A 21,176-nucleotide genomic window follows, 5' to 3' on the forward strand; every position below is an offset into this window, starting at 1 on the left:
GTGTCTTGACTGGCCGCCATTGATAATATGTAAGCACCTTGATGTGAGCCGCTGTTGTTCCAGCACAGTACCCCGAGAGGCCCAGAGAGAGTGGCAGTGCCCTGAGAGGCCCTGGCTGTGTCCAGGAAGTCTGGCTGTGTCCAGAGAGAGTGGCAGTGCCCTGAGAGCCCTGGCTGAGTCCAGGAAGTCTGGCTGTGTCCAGAGAGAGTGGCAGTGCCCTGAGAGCCCTGGCTGTGTCCAGGAAGTCTGGCTGTGTCCAGAGAGAGTGGCAGTGCCCTGAGGCCCTGGCTGTGTCCAGGAAGTCTGGCTGTGTCCAGAGAGAGTGGCAGTGCCCTGAGGCCCTGGCTGTGTCCAGGAAGTCTGGCTGTGTCCAGAGAGAGCGGCAGTGCCCTGAGAAACTCTGGCTGTGCCCGGGGAAACAGGTGGTACCCTAAGAAGCCCAGGAAGTCTGGCTGTGCCCAGAAGTACTGTGGTGGTGCCCTGAGAAAACCTGGCTGTGCCCAGGGAAAACAGGTGGTACCCTAAGAAGCCCAGGATGTCTGGCTGTGCCCAGAAGTACTGTGGTGGTGCCCTGAGAAACCCTGGCTGTGCCCAGAGAGCCTGGCTGTGTTCAGGATAGTGCATTCACCTCCAGGCTCCTTGCACAGGGCCCTTCGCGGAAGATGCTTGTCGCGTAGATTGTGAGGCGAGACCCTGTAGGGGTGGAGTGTGGGGACAAAACCCCAAAAAAACAGCTTCCAGGCTCTCGGCCTCACATAGAAAGGTGCTGGCTCGGGTAGTAAATGGCCATCAACTGTGATCAGATGCCAGCAGCTGTGGCTAGTTGGCCGTCAGCTGTAACCCGTAGGCCATTGGCCACTAATATAACGGCTGTGGCTACGCTAGCAGGAATGGGAATGGGGGCTAGCAAGAAGATGGTGGCTGGCAAGCGCGGACTGCTGTTAGGCAGATTATGTAGATCCTGCTTCCTGTGTCTCCAGCCTAGCCGCCAGCGAGAATATATTGGTTTGACTCCCCTATCTATGGCTCCGTGGGTGTTCCTGTTTGGCCTTACCGTGTCCTGCGTTCTTGGGCGGGGAGTGGGAGCTGAGTCCCTGCACGACAGTGGTCCACTGGAAATTTGTTAGGAATGTAAATTTTTGGGTCTCACCACAGACCTACAGATTGGAACCTCTGGGGATGGAGCCCAGTAAGCTGTATGTGTATTTTAACCAGCTCTCCTGGTGATGCTGATTCTCACACACACTCAAGTTCAAGACCCACAGCTCTGGAATCTAGAACATAGCCCCATATTGCCTAAGCAGCAAGTAATGATTACAGAAATAGCACTTTACTTCAAAAGAGGAGGTGAAGCCATCCTTAGGCTCCCACACAAACAATTATACATAAATTAAGATATCTCTTTTATGATCCATGACATACGAAAAGTAACTAGGAGTGGTGGGGAGAAATTAAACATAGATAAAGCAACCTGGGGTCCTTAGAAAAGTACAGGCCAATAATTGATGTTTATAAAAATGTCCAAGACATTACACCCCACAGGTGTGTTCAGTACATTTTCCTTGAGAAGGCAACAAAATTTACATTTTAGAAATATTTCTATTACAACGTTTTACATTTCTTTTAAGTGAAAAATAATTGCTTGGAACAGTCTATTGTGTCAAGTATTTCATTCCTAAAAATGAACAAGAAGAAAAGTTTCCCAGGGTGGCATGGTAGGACCCAAGACCATTCTCTAGAACATTTTATTTTGTTAAGCTTCTCAGAGGTCTTGAATTCTTCTGAGAACTAGAGCAAAGCTACAGACCTACTCCCTTTGAAAGTCCTGTCCAGAATAGAGAGAATATTTTGCATACAACGTCAGAGGACTTAAGGCCCTTAGGCCAAGTGGTCTGAGGCTGAGGATACCTATTCCCATGCAGGAAGCAGGCAGAGAACAGAAGGCAGATCTTTTAGGGGGAGAACCGGTCAGACCACAGGCCAAATCCTGACTTGCTCTCGAACCAGCTCAAGGATAATCAGACTCAGATTGCTCCTCTGAAAAAGTGTCTGAAGGAAGGACAGTTTATATTTACCTTTCTATAGGTGAGGAAATTACAAACTGGAAAAGTAAGGGGCTGGTCTAGGTGGGCCAGAGATAGGGTCAATCTGTAAACCTCCATCATCTTCTAACTGGCCCGTCTATTGCCCAGCAGGCTGTAACACTGGCTTCCACACACCTCCTGGTCAGCCCGGTCCTGTCATGACTGCCCACCCTCTTTGTAGCCCATCACCTACACATCCAGAGGAAGCTTACATCCATGACCACTTGTCCCCTGCCAACGAGGACAGACCCATCTCTGCTTCCGAGTCTCTATTCCAAGCCAGGAAGAGTTAGCCAGCCCACCCTGTAAGCCTCAATGAATCCTGGACAAAAGAGCTCTTTAAATCCATGACACGGTATTGCACTGACGTTGTAATGCCTAGTCGTGCTACTCAAGTGTGAACTCATTGAGAGTAGAGATGTGTGTGATTCATCCTCTTTGCAACCCGAGAGTTGGCCAGTGAGCACTCAACAGAGGAAGGGTGAGCAGGCACCACTCCAGCCCTCAGAAATTCACAGTGGAGCAGCCTTGGGGCCTTTGCAAGGGTTAAGCTACTCTGGTATTGTTGTGTCTGCAGACAAGCCTGTCTCCAGAACTAAACTTTAAGCCCTTTGAGGATGCAATTGAGTTTCCCTATCTTTATGTGGGAAATACCAAGGGCCACATTATACAGGCAACACAGTGGGGGGGGGGGGTGGTCCTGAGACCCTCCCTTTTCCTGAAGAGTCAAGTTCTTTCAAACAAAGTAGTGAGAAGAGTGAATGCTAACGAGATACAAGGAAATGGGGATCCTAATCTTCATACTCACCTTTCAGAACCACAAACACACATTAACAGGACAAACTGGGAGTCCTGGCTGCCCTCTCTCACAACCCCACAGCCCCTCAAACCACACAACTGTCCCCACCTGCTCCTTACTCCTCGGGCAGGGCCCTGGCAAGCCGCTTGGGGAGTAAAACAGAGAACAAGGAAGGCTGTGTTTTTAATCAGGGTGCTCAGCCAGAACACTAATCTGGGGCAGGAGAGTACCTGAGCCTCCAGCATTGATATAGTCTCTGCTGATCATGGAGCCCAGGAGCCTGCCACAAAGGTGATTGTGAGCGCACATATGTGTGGGAACATAGGTGCACGTGCACCAGTATGCACGCACGCACACAGGTGCAGGCACACACGCAGCCTTGAGGACGGAATAGAACTGACTTTAGTAAGAGGCTGCCCGCGCTGAGTCCTCGCAGTATCCAAAGCCCTGGGCATGACGCCCTTGTTCATATCACCTGTAGGGTGACTAGGACATAGGTTTCCCAACATTTCAGCCCTAGGGACTGGGCCACAGAGGTTAGTGACTCAGAGTCCAGCTTCAGGGACACGGGAAGCAAGAAGAGCCAGCCAAAGAGACCCCTAGCACTCAGGCTGCACTCTGATGGCTTCACCGTACTATCTTCCCTCCTGGTGGTCTGGTTGAAGACCAGCTGACACCAGGAAACAAGGAAGAGAACAACCTAAGACAGGCCTAACGTACTGCTAAGTCGTATGACCAGGGAGTCCTGTAGGGCTTCAGAAAGCAGGCCAAGCTGCGCCATAGAGGAACCCCGGTGAGGCATGGAGGGAGCAGGAAGGGGGTAGTCATGTACGCCAGGAAGTAACATAAGGAGGAATACATATGAACGGATTGTAAATATTTAAGCTCAAGGCAAAAATGTCAATGACTTCAATGTCCTTTTGTCCCCCTTCTCACTTTTCAGAGGTAAAAATGTTTGTGTGTACCCAAGTCTAGTGTGCGTGATATGGGTTTCTTTTTGTACACGTGGACTCATCCGATACATACTATGCCAACTTACTTTTTTCACTTAACCATTTATTTTGAGCATCAAGCCTAAAACCTGTAATACTTGCTTACTTATGCCATTTAGGGAGGTACAAAGTTGCCCCTTAGCTATAGGCATTTCCCTTGTTTCTAGTATTTTGCTATTTCACATCTGGCGATTTGTCTTTGCAGGTTTCCCAATGGGATAAATCTGCGGCAGAATTTCTAGGTCTGAATTTCTAGAATTTCTAGGTCAAGGAAAACTCCAGTTACATTCCCATCAACAGTTCAAAGGGCACTTACTGAGTACCTACCATCAAGAAAGAGGCAAGAAGAAAACTGCTTTTGTTTTAATGACACTGAAGGGAAACTGATCTTGGCTACCTGGCCCCAAGGAGGGAAGAGGCCACTTATTGATGGATGGGTTAAGGGCATTTCTACTCTTCCTATATATATTTTTTTCTATTGTATGTACATATATTTTTATGATAAATATTAAATGTACGCCCGAACACTTGGGTTATAAAAACATTACTGCCGAGCAGGTAATGACATGGCATGTTTATCCCAATCTTTTATACATCATAAATTTCTTTCACTGTCTTCAGAACAACCCAGAATGTGATAAATTATGTGCATGAAAAAAAAAAGAATCACCTTGTGCTTTTTCAGAATTATCTCCCAGGGGTGGCAAGGATTGTCTGTGGGGATCAGAACCAAATTAGTCTCTATGCTCCAGCCCACACCCACCCCTAAGAGCAGCCCCCGCAGAAGGAGCATTAGCGGCAGGCAGCTTGCTGTTTTCCCAGCCCGAAAACCAGTGAGTAGGAAGCAGGGCTCCCCACTGGGGTGCTGATTTCCTGAAAAGCCAAATTCTCATTGCTCTCGCTATCCAGACCCTTTCTCTGCCCCCACCCTTTTATCAAAAGTGAAAGTCTTACTGCAACAGCACAGGAGCCTTGCCTCAAAGATCTGCACTCCTCACTGGTTCCCAGAAAAACACTTGTCTGGGACACGGGTTAAGGAGAAGCCAAGAAGAGGTCATTGAACTCTGTTTCCAGGGCTCAGCGGCTTTGCCATGGGGAGGGGCCAAGGCTTTCCAGATGTTCCACTGAAGGGCTGGACGGGCGCCAGGGGAGCCCTGCACATCTACAAAGGGACGCCTGTTCCCCAAGTGTGGACCATGCGCCATCAGAAGCTCTGTGAAGAGAGTTCCCTCCAAATCGGGCAGGGCCTTCCTGGAGATTTGTGTAGTGCCCATCTTCCTGCTGTCCTCACTCACTCCGCATCCATGGCCACCACCCAGCTCTGGTTTTCCACCACTTCCACAACACCCCCTCCCCCCAGCACTCACATACACACACATTTCCCCCAAACTACCAGCTCTGGTTTCTATAGCAACAAAGCAAAAGCCACCAGGGTTTGGAAAAGCAGCAAACTTGACAGCAACCATACAGAAGGGCAAAGAAAATAGCCTGGGAAATTCTGGTCTCACCCTAGAAATCTGCCCTGGAAGGAGTGCCAGCCTATCAGGGGCCCCAGTTACAAATCTAAAAACTGAGCTCTCAGCTCCCAAGGGCATAATTCCCTTCCTCTGGCTCCACCCACCCTTGCTGAAAAGGAAAAGGCCTGAGACACATTGAACAATATACCACACAAGTTTGAAAGTCATCTGAACAGGGAGCAAATCCTAAATACAGCATTTGGATGACTGCATAGCAATGGTATCATGACTACTACTAACACCACTGATTCAGTCATTCATTGAGCAAAACTTCTGAGCATCTGCTATGTACCAGGCACTGTTCCAAGTTGCTAGGAAGGCAATGTTAAAATGATCTTCCCAATGCAATTCTTGTCTTCTGGAGCTTACATTCCACAGGGACAAACAGATAGTCCGTGAAAAAGGAAATAATTTCAGAAGGCACCAAGGTACAATAAAAAAGCAGCTCAACAACAAAAAATATTCCCAGAAAGTACAAGTATGTAATGGTGTTAAAAATGGAGGCAGTATGATAATGTAGACAGAAAATTAGACTTTCTCTATATGTGTGTATATACGCTATATATATGTGCTTTACTTTCAAAATGTGCCTTCATGCATATCAACCCATTTTGCCATCACTCGTTGTGGAGTTGGCAGGGTGGGAATGCATCGGTATGCTTATTCAATTAAGCAGAAACAGAAGCCCAAACATGTGAAATGATTTCTTCTTTCATTCTTTAGATGTCTATTTATCAGATGACCATACAGAAAAATGAAAATATTAGCCGTAAATTAGGGGAAGCTGTTTGCAACAAATATAACTGTGTCTGAAGCAATAACAAATAGACAAAAGAATCACAGAAAAAAATGCATAAAAGGAATGAACAGGTATTTTTCAGGAAGGATAAAAAACCTGCAGGTATATGAAAAGATTCTCAATATCATTAATAACCATAGAAAGACAAATTAAAACTATACTGACATATCATCCACCATACTGGCAAAAATTTACAAGTCTTATAATACTGAGTATTCATAAAGAGATAAAGCAGTTGGAAATTGCAAGTATTTGCAGTGGCAGCATCAACTGGTCCAATCGATTTGGGAAACAATTTATCATTACTGAGTAAAACTGAACAAACATATCGAACCATCAGTTACACAGTGAAATCAGTAACGTAAAGAAACGATAGAAGCAAGTATGGCCCAGAACACAGTATTGTCCATAATAGCAAAACCTTGAAAACAACCCAGACATCTGTGAATAGAACAGATAAATGAATTTTGATATATTATATAGTGGAATAACATAAAGCAATAAAAATGAAAGCACTACAGCCACACACACCCATATGGACGAATCTCAAAAGTATAATGTTGCATGACTTGCAAAAGAATTTATATAGGATGATACTCCATTTGAATAAAGCTAAAAAGGAGGTCAAAGCGAAACAATCTAGTATTAAGAAAACATACATATAGGTGGTAAAAATCACCAAAGAAATACAAGAAAAGAACACAATTTTCAGGATGGTAGTTACCTTTGGGAGGAGAAAGGGTGAAGACAAGATCAGTGAAGGGCCCCAAGGGGCTAAAAAGGCACCAACATGTTTTCTTTCTTAATCTGGATCATAGGTACATATGACCCATGATATATAATTTCAGAGTAAAAATAGTGGAAGGGAGGGAGAGTAAGTCTGGCTTAAATTAATCCCAAAGGACAGATTAATTCAAAAGAAACAAAACACAGAGGGTATTTTTTCCCAAGACAAACAAAGAAATTATCATTTGTTTGTTTTCTAAGGCAAGGAAGCCCAGTGAAGGCCTCATGCCAATAGGAAGTGAATGTTAAATCGAAAGGACCCTGGTTTGATTTATGTTTTAAAAAATTAAAAATAAAAGCAAAATAGGTCCCTCTCTAGGCAGAGCAAGGTGTTTCTAGTTGGCTTGGCAGTATAGTGGCTACAAGGGCTGTAATTACAGTCAGGGAGAGGTTGAGAAGCTAGATGGACATCTGTAATTAAGCAGGTGAAGTCTGTCTTTCAGGCTCCAGCTGCTCTGCTGACAACTCTGGTGACTTCAAACCCACCTATTACAGGCAATTCTTGACTTTCACATGTTTAGCCTTTAAGCAATACAGTGGGTGCTCAGCCATCAGCTGGTAATGACATTTCACAGTGGTGCTCTCTGCTTGCCGAGTCACTGTGCCACCTTCACCATACCTACCTGGCCATCGGTACCTCACTAATTCGTGGCACAAACATTTCCTCATGACCGCGGATCCTGCCACTATCTTAGGCCATGATGGTACAGCAGAGACCAAAACAGACACAGTCCATAGAGCTTAGACTCTAAAGAAACTGTTTGTGCAATTATTTGAATATTTTATTGCTGCCTGCCCTTTTTTTGTTAAATAAAAATGATGCGACAGAAGAAAATGAAAACATTGGCCCTTGTGATAAGATGTATCATTTCTATATCAGAGAATGGAGTCTACTACAGCAAATCGGTGAAGGATCCCAGGGGTCTGCAAAGGTCCCTGTTTAGCCTCAGCTTGACCCCCATGCCCACCCCTCGCCACACTTCAGCTGGTTGACAGGCTTCCCAGATGACCAAGTGGGGAAAAAAGGCTGAAAATACCACCGAACATAGTGTCTAAACGATGAGACATAATAATAAGATTTTATGATACATTTTCGTTTTCTCAGAATGGAATCTCCCATTATAACCTTAAACTCAGTTATTCAAACTTCCACTACTTTGACCGTCAGACACCCTTTCAGAAAGCATCACACGCAAAATTAAGGAACTGCCTACAAACCTCACTGTTGGTCCTTTATGCACAGAAGATTCAAGAAAGGCTTAGGATTACATTATTCTAAAAGGGTTCTTTTTGTTGTTGTTGTTTTGAGGGAAGAATTAGCGATTTAATGGGCATCAAGAGCTTAAACCACCATCAATGTGAAAGCTCTAAAGGTAAAATCTCAAGCATTAGACAAAAATGTAGGTCAGCATTAGATGGGGATGAGTCAACCACCTTCCTGGTGCCCCACCTCACATGGGCAGTAAATGGTTTCGTCTCATCTATCTATGGCAGTACATTACCCCCCGCCATACTGAAAAGCTATCTACCTAAAATCAAACCCTTCTTAAAGGAACCTCAGTTTCCTCCTCCTTCTGTAGCGCTCCTGCAATACTTTCCTAAGTTTGAGGAGAAAATCCTTAACTCACCACATGCATGAACAAGCTTGACAAAATGATATTTTCCCCTAAAGTCAGGGGCCTTCATTGCCATTCTTCTTTCCCCTAGATGGACCTCTTCCCAGATGCACATCAATGGACCACTTTTTAAGTGAACATGCATATCCATGTGACAGAGATTTTAGGAGCGAATATTGATATTAAAAGAGATTTTTCCACTTAAAGTCTTCACAGGAGGGGTGCATACAATTTAGGGTCCATTCAAGTAGAGATCGTCCCTAGTTAAAACAAGATCCAAGTTTCAACATTTCCATTTTTGCCTAAATTTTCGAGAAATATAACCATTCTGTAAAAAAGATGCTAAGATCTAACTTATTCCTTTTTCCCATTATTTCATACATCCCCTTTCTCTATCTTTATACAGTGTGGGCCGTGGATTTTTAAAAAATTAAATAGTTTCCTTATTATCCTTATGAAAGCTGTTATGAATATTCAAATCTTACAAAAGACCATTAGAAGATGAATCTTTTCTACAGAATTTCAAAACTTATTCAATCTCCATTTGAATACCTCAAGAGATGAAAAGCTCCCTACTTACTGTTCAAATGTATTAAACTGCTGACAAGCTCTGTCTGTTAGAGGCTTTTTCCATGTATGAAACTAAACTTAAAGCTGCCTCCCTATGACTTCTACTCCTGTGGTCCTAGAACTGCCTCAGGAGCCACAAGATAAGTTCTCTGCTCTTCCACTTGGTCACACTTTACGTTTTTGAGATACGCACCCTGTCTCACCCACTACTAAGGATTCCCTGCTTTGGCCAGGAAGAACGGAGTCTGGCTCTCCGGTGCTAAGTATAAAAAGAGATTAGGAAAACCTCGTTTACTCACACCTGGATTCAAAAAGTGTTCAATATGAAAATCTGAAATCCTGAGTATTCACTGAATCATAGCATCTTAATACACTGTCGACGGAATCCAGTTGAGGGCTAGAAACACCCAATGATTTTTTTTTCAGCTTCAAATGCTGGTGAGTAGCAGGGCCAGGAATAGAATCCAAGCTTCTGATTTAAGAAAAGAGTTACTCCCATTACATCTCACCAGAAAGCTGCTCAGGGCTGAATTCAGTGTAACTCACTGGGGCCTCAAGCCCAGCACGAAGGAGGCCCTGCAATAATTAAGGCTTCCGTGGACTTCGTCCAAGTTCAGAGATGGCCCTTGTTCCCAGTCTGGCTTTGTGTTGTTCAAATAGTAAGACAGTGCAGTGCTCCAGGCTCAGCATTGCCATATAAGGAGGCCAGCCAGTTACCCTTCTGTGTACTGGGTCAGCTCTCATCTCTGGGCCCATTTTACAGAAACCTCTGCCCTTGAATGGCTTGTGGCTTACTGAGGTGGGCAGAGCACAACCAGGACTATAGTTATAGATACAATATAAATATATGAGTACCTGGTTGTACAGAGAGACACAGAAGAGAGTGGGAGCAAATACAGTGTCATGCGTGACCCAGCAGCTGGGGGTGGGTGGGCCAACATAAGAAGGCCCCCAAGAGGAGGCAAACTTGAAATCAAATTTTAAAAGAGTAGAGAAGTAGTTGAATCAACAGCGCAGGGGACAGGGACACTTGGTGTGTATGGAGGCTCGGAGGCAGTCCAAAGTGCCAGGCACAGAAAGCGGGCCCCTCCCACCGGTGAAACTGATTGTACCCTGGAATAGGAACAGATTATCCAAAGCAAAGTCAGTCCAAACACCTTGTTTATTTCAATAGTTTCCTTTTAATGTGATACTTTTTCCTGTTATTTCATTTAGTCATGCATTCATTTATCCGACAAGTAAAACTGATGTCCCTCCTGTGTCCCCAGCACCTAATCTAGAACTCCCTCTGTGTTTCCCCATCGATCTGAAGGCAGGTGCAACCTGCCTACCTCAGAGGAAGATCACATAAAGGTAAGTTCTAGCAAGGTCCCTGGGTGAGTTATTTTAATTAAAGCCCCAGGAACCAGGAGAAAATTAGCACAGTGGGATAAAATTCAAGCACCACTCAATACTGGAGGGTATTTATAGAAAAACAAACACAAAAACAAAACAAAAAATCCAATATCCTGACTGGGTGCTTTTTGTCTTTCTGGTATAAACTGGTTCTTGTTCTAGCTGAAGAACACTAATGCTATACATTTTGACTTCCTGCAGACAAAGTTGGGAGTGGAAAACCAAGGCCTGGGCATCACTGCCCACCCTCCCTAAGGATACCAAGTGCCTTCTCGGCCCCTTTCTCAGAAGAAAGGAGAATGGGGAAGGAAAAGATACTAAACAGAAAAGGATTCGAAGGTATTGACTTTGAGATGGAATAAATGGTTGGAAGTTGGGAAAGGGAGAAATCAGTAGATTCCAGTTTTAATTTTCCATCAGATAGAAACTGGTGCCTGCTCAGCATGGTTTGGGGGGAAATCACAGGTCTTGTCATCTCTTGTTACACAAAGTGTTGTCCAAGGACCAGCAGCATGAGCGTCGCTTGGGAGCTGGGGACAAATGCAGCATCTCCGGCCCCACCCACTGAGTCAGAATCTGAATTTTCCAATTTTAGTATACGTGCTGCCAAAGCGAGCACAGAATCTGAATTTTCAAAGGAACCCCAGGTGATTCACAGTAAAGTCTTTAAGCTTCATTTTTCCCACATGTAAAATAGGGATAATAAAATCTATCTGGTACATCTATTTAGGCTTACTACAAAGTAATCTCCGTACAGAGATTTGGCTTAAAAAATTTTATTCTCTCCTACTTCCTCCTTTCAGGTGCCTGGCTGGTGCGATCTTCACCAGCTTTTGACTCAGAACTAGGAGCAAGAAGGCGGTCTTAGTCCCATCACCTGTCCACGTAGAGAGGAGGCCACCAAGCTCCAAGTGGAATAGATGACTCGTTGCTGACATGCCCTAGCTTGGGAGCTCCTAGTGGACAGGGCCTAGGTCTCTTTCATCTTTGTTTCTCCAGCTCTTAGCATGGTGTCTGGCATGCAGCAGACTCAGTATGTGTTTGTTCAGTCAATCAGTAAACCAAGTAATTGACCAATTGTGGAGCAGGAACTACAATGCAGGTGTCTATGAAATCCTAGTCCCAATAATACATAGATACACCTGAAAGTCAACTTCCCCTGAGTTCACACTTCTCGACAATTCCAAAAGAATTCACACCTGGTTAATAAAAGAGGCATTGAACTAATCACCACTTTTTTCAATGTCAGGAAACAGGCAAACCTCAGTGCCTGGAGAGTAGGAGTAACCCACTGGCAGCTGACTTGCCCCCCTTAGCTGGGCAGAAGGTACCCCAGCTGGTGAAGACAGTTTGCAGAGATGACAAAGCCTGGAACAAGCCTGATCCTAAACACTGGAGAGTGATCCCTGGTGCCAATAAAAATGCCACCATGGACTCGTTCTGTTTCCTCACCCAAAGAGAGAGGATACCTATTATTACCTCCTTTTCGGGTTGCCATGAGGAGCTGATGAGGGCATGTGGAGGTGTTGGTGAACGTCATTAATGGACTGCTTACTCCAGGGAGAGCCCTCAAGTGGAAGGAAGTCTTTTCAATGTCCCACTGCATCCTGTTGTACCAACAGCTACGCAATAGCTAAAACACGTTACTGCGCTGAGCTTACTGGTCTACTGCTCTCCTTCTGTAAGGGTACAGATACCTGAGAGCAGGGACCATGTTCATTAGCTCTACAATCCCAGTGCCTCGTACAGTTTAGACAAGCAAATAAGGGATACTTTTAATGAAGGAAACTGGCCAAAGGGGAGACAGAACAGGTGATTCAGACATTCATGCTCATAGGTGTATGTGTGTGCAGGAGCCAATACACACACCTCCACCGGCCCCAACAAGCTCACACTAAAGATGTATAATAAAGAAGGAAAGAGAAAAGCCCCAGTGTTAGCTCAAATAAGATTGTGAATATACTTGACTGTGAAAACATGAATGTTTCAACAAAACTAGGTAATAAGAAAAATCAATAAAACTGTCAGCACTGGCCAATTTCAACTGGATAAAAGAATAAAGTAATTGGTCCTAAAAGACAACTCTCTAAATTAATTTAGATGAATGGAAATACCCTTTTTTGGTTTTAAGCCAAATCACAGGGATATCAACAATAGTAAATGATTAAATTATAGGCTACTTTGACCCAGTATGATCTGAGCTACAAACATGAATTTCCCCAAAACAATCTAGTTGATAAGACACAGAAATGATGCAGAGCAAGACAACAAATACAGAGAATAACAAAGCCAGGAAATACAGGGCTCACTTCTTGACTAAAGATCTATTATAAACTTGCCCTTTCTATAAGCTTATATCTTCAATATGACTCTTCCTTCCTCAATTACTTCATTAGTAAAACAGGCACACAAGACAACAGAGAATACACATCTATGCTCGCATAACGGCAGAGGGGAAGAAGGCTTAGGAGTGATCCTAAGGAGGTCTGCTCTCCAAACACTCACGATTCAATTCCGTTTTTCATCTGCTAATGGTTGCCATTTGGTGTTGTTAACCGTGAAAGATTTATTTCAGAGGAACTGCTGTGCATGCACAGCCTATTTGGAAGGAAATGAGGGTTTCTCGGCTTATTTCTCTTCAAGTATTTCACCATTGTCTCTTTGTGGTATTATAAGCCCCCTGATGGGTGTTTGGTGCTTGCTATTGTCAAGCTGATCCTCTTTGTCTTATCTGGTCACTTCTAGGAACAAGCATTTATTCCATCAGGAGAAAAGATGGAGCCAAACATCTGGAGACTAAGGGGCCCATTCCCCGAGTCTGAGTGTCAGGAGCAAGTAGTCGTGCTGGCGACAGACTGTGTGGTACACATTACAAGATCAATGTTCTTGAACATCTGAATTTTGTTATTTTCACCCTTTTCAAGCACTGAGGCTGTCTCATGCTACTGGAGAATCCGACATGTCCATGCACGTCTAAGGAGACTGCGTGGGGAGTCAGACCAGCATCTCATTGCCTAAGGCACCTCATAGGAGGGAGACCTCACAGAAGGGAGACCTATCAGCATCTTGGAGCTGGTACCTGACTTTGAAATCCCCTGTTTGGGAAGGTCAGGGCTCTCTTTAACCTCTCCAGCAATGTATCTTATTGGAGACTGAACAGAACTTGAAAAAAGAAAGAGTGGGAGTGTCTGGGCTTAACGCCAGGACACTAGCTAGATAGGCTGGAGAGGATGAGGATGAGAGGTAGAGCGCTTACCATGGGACTACATAAAATTGCTAAGGGAGAAGAGAGAGAGAGAGAGAGAGAGAGAGAGAGAGAGAGAGAGAGAGAGAGAGAGAGAGAAAGAAATAGAAAGAGACAGAGACAGAGAGACAGAGACAGAGAGAGAGAGAAAGAGAGAAAGAGAGAGACAGAGAGACAGAGACAGAGACAGAGACAGAGAGAGTGTGCAGAAATTATCACAAAGGGATGCCTGAATCTGCACTTGACCTTCTAATCACCTAAGTCCCATGCTTACAAAATGTGCTCTGCTCAATGTCCCAGACTTGACCAAACTTGATCTAGAACATTTCTCCTTCTTTGGGGCCAAGATGAATGAGAGGCCTTGGCCACGAACCCACATCCTTCAACCTTCAAACACAGCTTAATCATTTAAGGCATTTCATTTTTTTGTTTGCAAAGCATGAAAATTTCTGTCTGCAACACTGATGGCTGTCTTTGCTGGAGAGCTCCTAGAGAACACAAACTGCATCTATGTAATTTATTGTGTCTATCCAGCCTTACCTAAACATAAGAGCATCAAAACTGTTTCTGACAGTGATGACATGACACTGTTTGCTCAGTGTGGCCTCCTCCCTTCTTCCCTATCCATCCAGGCTACCTATTTTTTCCTTTTCAGCCCAAGCCCTGCCTCTTCCTTGAAGTTTTTCTGAGTTAGTCCAGTCCCAATTTATTCCCATTTGGAGAACTCCTGGTAACAACCGATTGGGCACTCATTGTGAGACTGCCTGACATTGTTCTCTAATGCTTTTGTGCTACAAGTAATCTTAGGTTCCTAATTCAATTGCAAACTTCTTGAAGGCAAGACCATGTGTTCATATGAATGTCATCTGTCATTTTCCATTTACCTCCCCACTGCCCCTTCCCCAAATCTAGGACACGCACCAAACTGGGCACATTTACTAAACTGCATTGGGAACTATTGCTCATTTGAACAAATAGTTCGTTTTAACTTTCTCATAATCAGAAGGCATTCGATTAAATAATGCAGAATTTTGAAGGAAAAAGGTAGGATTCTTATCCACTGAAGCTTCAATGGGACTCTGGGATCCGAGAGATATTATTAGATAGAAACTGCCCACTGACTGAGGCAGTTTCCAGAATCCTCCCTCTCTATGTCAACCCTGAAGGAAGGGCTCTAATGCTTGCGAGGGCTATCAGGAAGATGATTAACCTGCTGAAATCTGAGTCACGTCTAGTTGTACATCAAGACTTGGTTATGGATTCACCTTACAGAGAGTCTGAGAAGGAGCTCATTTCTGAACTGAGACCAATGGTGTTTTCATTTCTCAGAGAGTAGAAAAGAAACCTATTTGTTTCTGAAAAGGACTGTCTGGGTCACCCTTGGATTTAAAACTAACAACTTCAGCTTTACAGTTCTGTAAAAAGCTTGCTGAAGAAAATAACTAAGAGTAAAACAAAGAAGAGAGGAGGTCTTTGCCAGGTTGGCAAACTCATGATGGGGCCATGATTTAGAATGGGGCACTGGGTTGTAACCTGGGTTCTGGACCCAAATGGACCGTGTGATCCACATTGTGGCTTTGGGTACATCGCTTGACCTCTTGCGCTACCATCTCCTACATGGAGGTCATACTGTCAGGCGCTGGCTCTACACACATTATTATCCAGGATGGACCGAAGCTGCTTCGATCACGTCTGTCTCTCTGTGCAACTTGAACAAAGTCCAAAAGAGAACTGAAAAGATGAGTTGAGATTTCTAAACTATCCCTTCAGAAAGGTTATTGGGGATTTGATTGATTCAGCCTGAAGAAGAGGGATTTAATAATGGTCTTCAAATAGACGCAGGGCTTTTTTTACCCAGGGCCAGTGAGAGTATGGGGACCACATGTTCTCAGTCTGCACTGAGCAGGCAGGCCAAAGCCCAGGCCCCGACAAGGAGGATTTCTGACATTAAAGGCCAGAGGACACAACAAGCTCGAGAATATCCTTTTGGGAAATACTTCATTGGGGGAAGTGTGGGGAAGAGCAAATGAGAGAGGGAGGGAGGGATGGAGGGAGGGAGGGAGAGAGAGGGAGAGAGAGAGACAATGGGCTAAAACTATGGCAAGATCTGAACTCTGCAGAAAGCAATGTCATAGCCATGGCCAGATATATTAGTCTATAGATACCTCTTTGTCACCTTGCTATGGTCTTGGACTTTTTGGACATGTACACCCGGGAATCCAAAACCTGTCCTCAAACTATTCCTCTGAATGTTTTCTCTGTTTCTCTGACCCGGCCTGCTGCTCCTTCAAGGGCACTGGGTTAGAGCTACCCCCACCTCCCTGCCCTCAGGTCTCCAGGGCCTTAGGATGTTTACTAAGCATCACCCATTCAAGGGCACTGGACCAAGGCACCATTCTTACAGCTATCGTATCATAGTGCCTATCCGAGGTACTATTATCCCCATTTACGGATGAGAAATCGGAAGCTCTAAACTAGTAAGCCCTAGAGCCAGGATTGAAACCCAGGACTGATGGCCTCCTAGGTTGTTTCCACTCTATCAGCTGCCAGTCCCAGAGAGCAGACTTTCTGCTGTTCGTGGCTCCAGAAAGAAGCACAGAGGGCTGGATCCTGCCCCCTGCCCCTCATCTTCTGCTTCCACAATATACGGTCACTCCAGGACCTGACTGAACTGCATTGTTTGTGCTGCATGTGTTGTAAAAAACCTTCAAATTATTTTGTATCTTCTGCATCTTAGTGGAGAAACAGCTTGGTGATCCAAATATACCAGTGAGGCCTGCTTCTTGTTCTTTCTATTGTTGGTTTAGACACTGAAGAACTCTCCCAGGTGGATATTACACCTAGACGGAAGGCAGAGGAAGAAGAGCCTGGAAAGCCCAGGTCAGATTGATTGCCCCTCCTCTGGGAGCCTGTAAATCATGGAGCATTGTCACATTATTATAAAGAATAGAAATAATATACAAATGATGTCACAACAAAGGAAGAAGTACTAACTAATGTGCACAGCAGGAAATAATAGTCTGCACATTGGAGAATTACGTTGCTGTGTATGCTTCTGTTACCTGGGATATTTATGCTCTGATTTATACAGTCTCTGGTGAGCCTGTCGTGCCCTGTTTCCCAGGAAAACAGATGGTCCTTACTTAGGATAACAGCAAAGCACTAAGAGGTGCCTGAGATCGGAGGGTCACACAGGAGCATTCCAAGGTTTGCTACTTGAGATGATGTAGAGAAAGTGCCTCACACAGTACCTGTCAGAAAGAGTCCCTTTCTTTTAACCCCTCTGTCTGCTACAGATACCAGCCAGCCCTCAGCCTTGAGCTCTGATAGCCGTCTATTCAAATTATACCAAAGGACAAAATCACATGACCGGAGATGACCTTAACTGTCATCCAGCCTGACCCCTTACATCTGGGGTTAGGTCTCCTGGTTTAGTTAAAGCACACACTGGTCAAATCCCATTATGGTGAACTGCACAGGACGTGCAAGCACTGGAATTTTATTAGACAGTTAGAAATCACATTAGCTCTGGCTCGAGCAGACGTCAACGTCCAGGCTTTCTACAGTGTGTTAGGAAAAAAAAAAAAAAAAGTTCTTTGGCACATCCTAGAAGAGGAGGTGTATTCACACAGTCTCACCCCCGCACCTTTCTCTGAACTCGCTGGTATTTGCACATGTTGTAAACTTTGTGCAATTTCTATGAATATATTTTTTTCCATTGAAGGGACTGGAGTGTTTGAAGAGAGGCTTGATGCGGAATAATAGAGTAGTGAAAATGTCAGTTATGCCTCATTTCAACTCTCTTTTCAACCTTCCGTGGAATACAAAGGTAGGTACTTTCGCTAAAGAAAGGACGTAGTTTGTGGAACCTAGCTATGACAATCTTTTTTGCACTGGACCCTTCTCATACAGCCTAGGTAACAAATGTGTTGGCTACGCATTCTCCACTCCTCTCCTTGCCCTCCCAACCCTTCCAAAAACAAAACCGCCTCTGGGTCAGGAGCCCTCAAAGTCCCAGCAGCAGGACAGAGAGAACAGATGTGGAGAACACAGAGAACAAGAAGATCAGCTTCTAGGAGGGCTTGCTGGAAGTCCTACCCACCATCCAGGGAAAGAATCCCAAATCCAGCAACAGCAAGGGGAAAAAAGAGTAGAAAAAGTTCTCCTTTTCTTCAGAGCAACACATGCTAGCACTTTACAGAGTCTGGCATGCATCAGCATTTCTGAAGTAAACTCTATTTTCTTTAGATGAAAGAGATTTTTTTTTTTAAAAAAGGAGACTAAGAATTCAGCCCAGTGAAAATTGCTTTGGCCATTCACATGCAATAAGCCATAGAAGCAAGAAGAAAAAAAATCAATTGCTTTTGATTTATTTACTCATTCATTTGTCCATATCCTTTCTCTCTAATGTAAAAATGGACGTCTTCTATAATTTTGCAAGTCGTTAATCTTTTCAACGAAAAAAAGAATCCAAGCCTCCCATTGGTTGCCCGGCATCTTGGCACAGGAAATACATATTTAATTAATTATCCCTTTGTATATTGACTATGTAAAGAAAAAAAGGGGATTGATTTTGCTCATCAAATGTTTCTCCAGCATCTACAATTAGGAGGCCACTGTAATACAGGAACACGTCGGAGATATAACGGGTTCCGTTCCAGACCACCACAATAAAGTGAGAATCACAATAAAGTGAGTCGGAATCTTTTCGCTGATAGATGGTCTTGCCTTCAGTTTGTAAAAAATGCAATATATGAGAAGCACAAGACAGCAAAGCTCAATGAAACAAGGTCTGCTTCTATAGTTGACACTTGAAGAAAGTGGGGTTAGGGGCACTGACCACTTATATGGTCAAAAATCCCCTTCACATATGTGGCACCCAATTGCAGACTGAAAATATGTACTTTTTCTTTTTCAGTATTTTTTTTTAATTTTTTTATTGGGGAATAGTGTGTTCTTCCAGGACCCATCAGCTCTAAGTCAAGTCATTGTTTTCAATCTAGTTGTGGAGGGCGCAGTTCACTGGCCCATGTGGGACTTGAACTGGCAACCTTGATGTTATGAGCACTGCGCTCTAATTAACCGAGCCAAGCAGCCGCCCAATGGCAGCTCAGCTCCAAGTCAAGCCGTTGTTTTCACTCTTAGCTGTGAAGGGCGCAGCTCACTGGCCCATGTGGGAATCGAACCGGTGACAATGGTGTTATGAGCACTGCACTCTAACCAACTGAGCCAACTGGCTGCCCGAAAATATGTGCTTTTACGTCTGGTGAGATTTGGATCACGCGCTGCTGAAAGCAATGCTTCACGTTACTGGCTGCTTTATTTCTTAATCTGGGTGGTTGGTACACTTGTGCTTGGTTTATTATTATTCTTCAGTCCCTTTTGTATGTCTTAAATATTTCATACTAAAGATTGCTAAATCCCCAAATCTTCTACAACAGATTCTATTCTGGGCTGTTCTGAGCTGAGAACAGAGAAGCAAAGTTGGAAACATCAAAATGTAATTTGCAACAAAGAACAAAAAATGTAGGAGGCCAATTTTGGAAGGATGTTTAAAGTTTTAAACCCATGCCAAATAATTGCAATCTATTCAAAGAGAACCAAATTCTTTTATGAGCGTCCTGTACACACAATTATTGAACACCTATTGAAACTGGGTAATAAATCAGGCAAATGAAAATCATCAGGCACCATTGTCAAGTGCATCATTTGAGCCCTTCCTTTGAATTTGCTTACATAATCTCTGCTCCCATTGAACCTTAAACTAGAGCTTCCTCCCTAAAGCAGAGGGGACCGTGTGACTTTGTGCTTGTGATCCCCAATATGCTGGAAGATGCCGTGAAAGGCCGCGTCTGCTAGCCGGGTCCTGAGGGAGCTGTTTGTCCTTCCCTTTGGGCCACAGCCCCTAAACCCCATTTTTTTTCTCATTGGCGAGAGGAAACTGCCTTGGTCTTCTGATCTTTCTGCCATGATATTAAAACCAACTGTTCTGTCCCCCTGCCCACGAAAGAGGAAAAAACAGTCCCAATAACTAAATTTCAGTCCTCATTCCTAACTTTCCTAGAGCCCAAGTCTGCCACCACCTCCCTGATCCTGTGTGGACAAGGTTTATTATCTGGTCTTCCCCTTTCCCCTGGCTGCTGAGGCCTCACAACCCAGAAAGTGCTTACCAGTAATACGTGGACAAAGACAGGATCAAGAGAAGAGGGTGTATGAAGAAGAAAGAAGAAAAACCCAACTATCTGAGAACATCTAGACCCTGTGTCATCAGCCAGCGGGGGTGGATGTTCCCTTACCATTCATTATTACTCTTTAAGATCAGGGCTTGGCCCTATGTGAGGGACTGGCTAAAAAATGATAATAATTATTAAAATAATTTTAAAAAATAACACTTCTATAAAAGCTCCAAAGAAATAAGATTCTGACATTTGATACCTTATTTGTTGCGTGTCTGAATACCATTAGACCAACTGCTTTTACTTCCTTCCCATCACACACACCCAAACCCCACAGGAGCCTCCAGGGAGAGGCTGGAACTCTGCTGAAGCCTGCCTGGTGCACCAGCAGGCAGGAGCGTCGGTGTTACTGGCCTCACGTTGTAAGTCAAAAATCCTCCCTCTTGCTCCACCAAAGTTAACAGATGGTTTGTCCCTATTGGAACACAGCATCTTCAAAATACCCTTTTTCCTTTAAAGTGTGCCAATTCATTAAATGTCACTATCAAACATCCCAGCTAAGGAAGGAAGGGAGAAACTGGAAGACAAAGGGTCAATAGAAGAGAACAAGGATGAGAGGTCACGCTCTCCTACCTTCACCCGACGACCCTGAAAGGTCGATGATCACATATACTCTGCCTTCTGGCTCCAGATCAATCTGCAATTAAGAAAATGACAGTGACTCTGTTAGTGCATTGTGGGGGCACCCCAAGAGTTCCGTGACATTTCCACCCCAAATGGCGAAAACCTATAGTCACAGCTCCATTCAATTAATCAACCTACGGAGTGTCAAGCGCTCGGTGAACTTGGAACGAAGTAGAGTCTGCATTTATGGACTGTCTGCAACGTCCTGGATACAGTTCTAGGAGGTCCAATGCATACCCAACAGGGAGTTCATCCCAGCGATTCTCAACTGGAAGTGATTTTGCTGCACAAAGGAAACACTGGCACAGGGGACACTGACACAGGGGACATTTAGGGAACACAAAAACATCTGGAGACATTTTTGTCATTACTGGAGAGGGAATGGTGCTACTGGCATCTAATAGATGGAGGCCAGGGATACTGCTAAATATTCTACAGCACACAGGACAGGACAATCCCCGCAACAAAGAATGATCCAGCCCCAAATGCAATAGTGTCAAAGTTGAGAAACTCT

General features: G+C 44.3%; 1 protein-coding gene across 1 annotated transcript in view; it reads right to left on the reverse strand.

Moving 5' to 3' along the window:
- PRKCE (protein kinase C epsilon) overlaps positions 1-21,176 on the reverse strand; it is a 468,189-nt gene that overhangs the window by 273,390 nt on the left and 173,623 nt on the right. The window contains exon 2 of the mRNA XM_081068797.1: positions 20,612-20,675. Within this exon, the coding sequence (XP_080924923.1) occupies positions 20,612-20,675 (64 nt within the window). The remainder of the gene's footprint in view (positions 1-20,611; positions 20,676-21,176) is intronic.

The sequence above is a fragment of the Rhinolophus hipposideros genome (assembly GCF_964194185.1).
Source record: "Rhinolophus hipposideros genome assembly, chromosome: 12".
Classification (NCBI taxonomy): Eukaryota; Metazoa; Chordata; class Mammalia; order Chiroptera; family Rhinolophidae; genus Rhinolophus; species Rhinolophus hipposideros.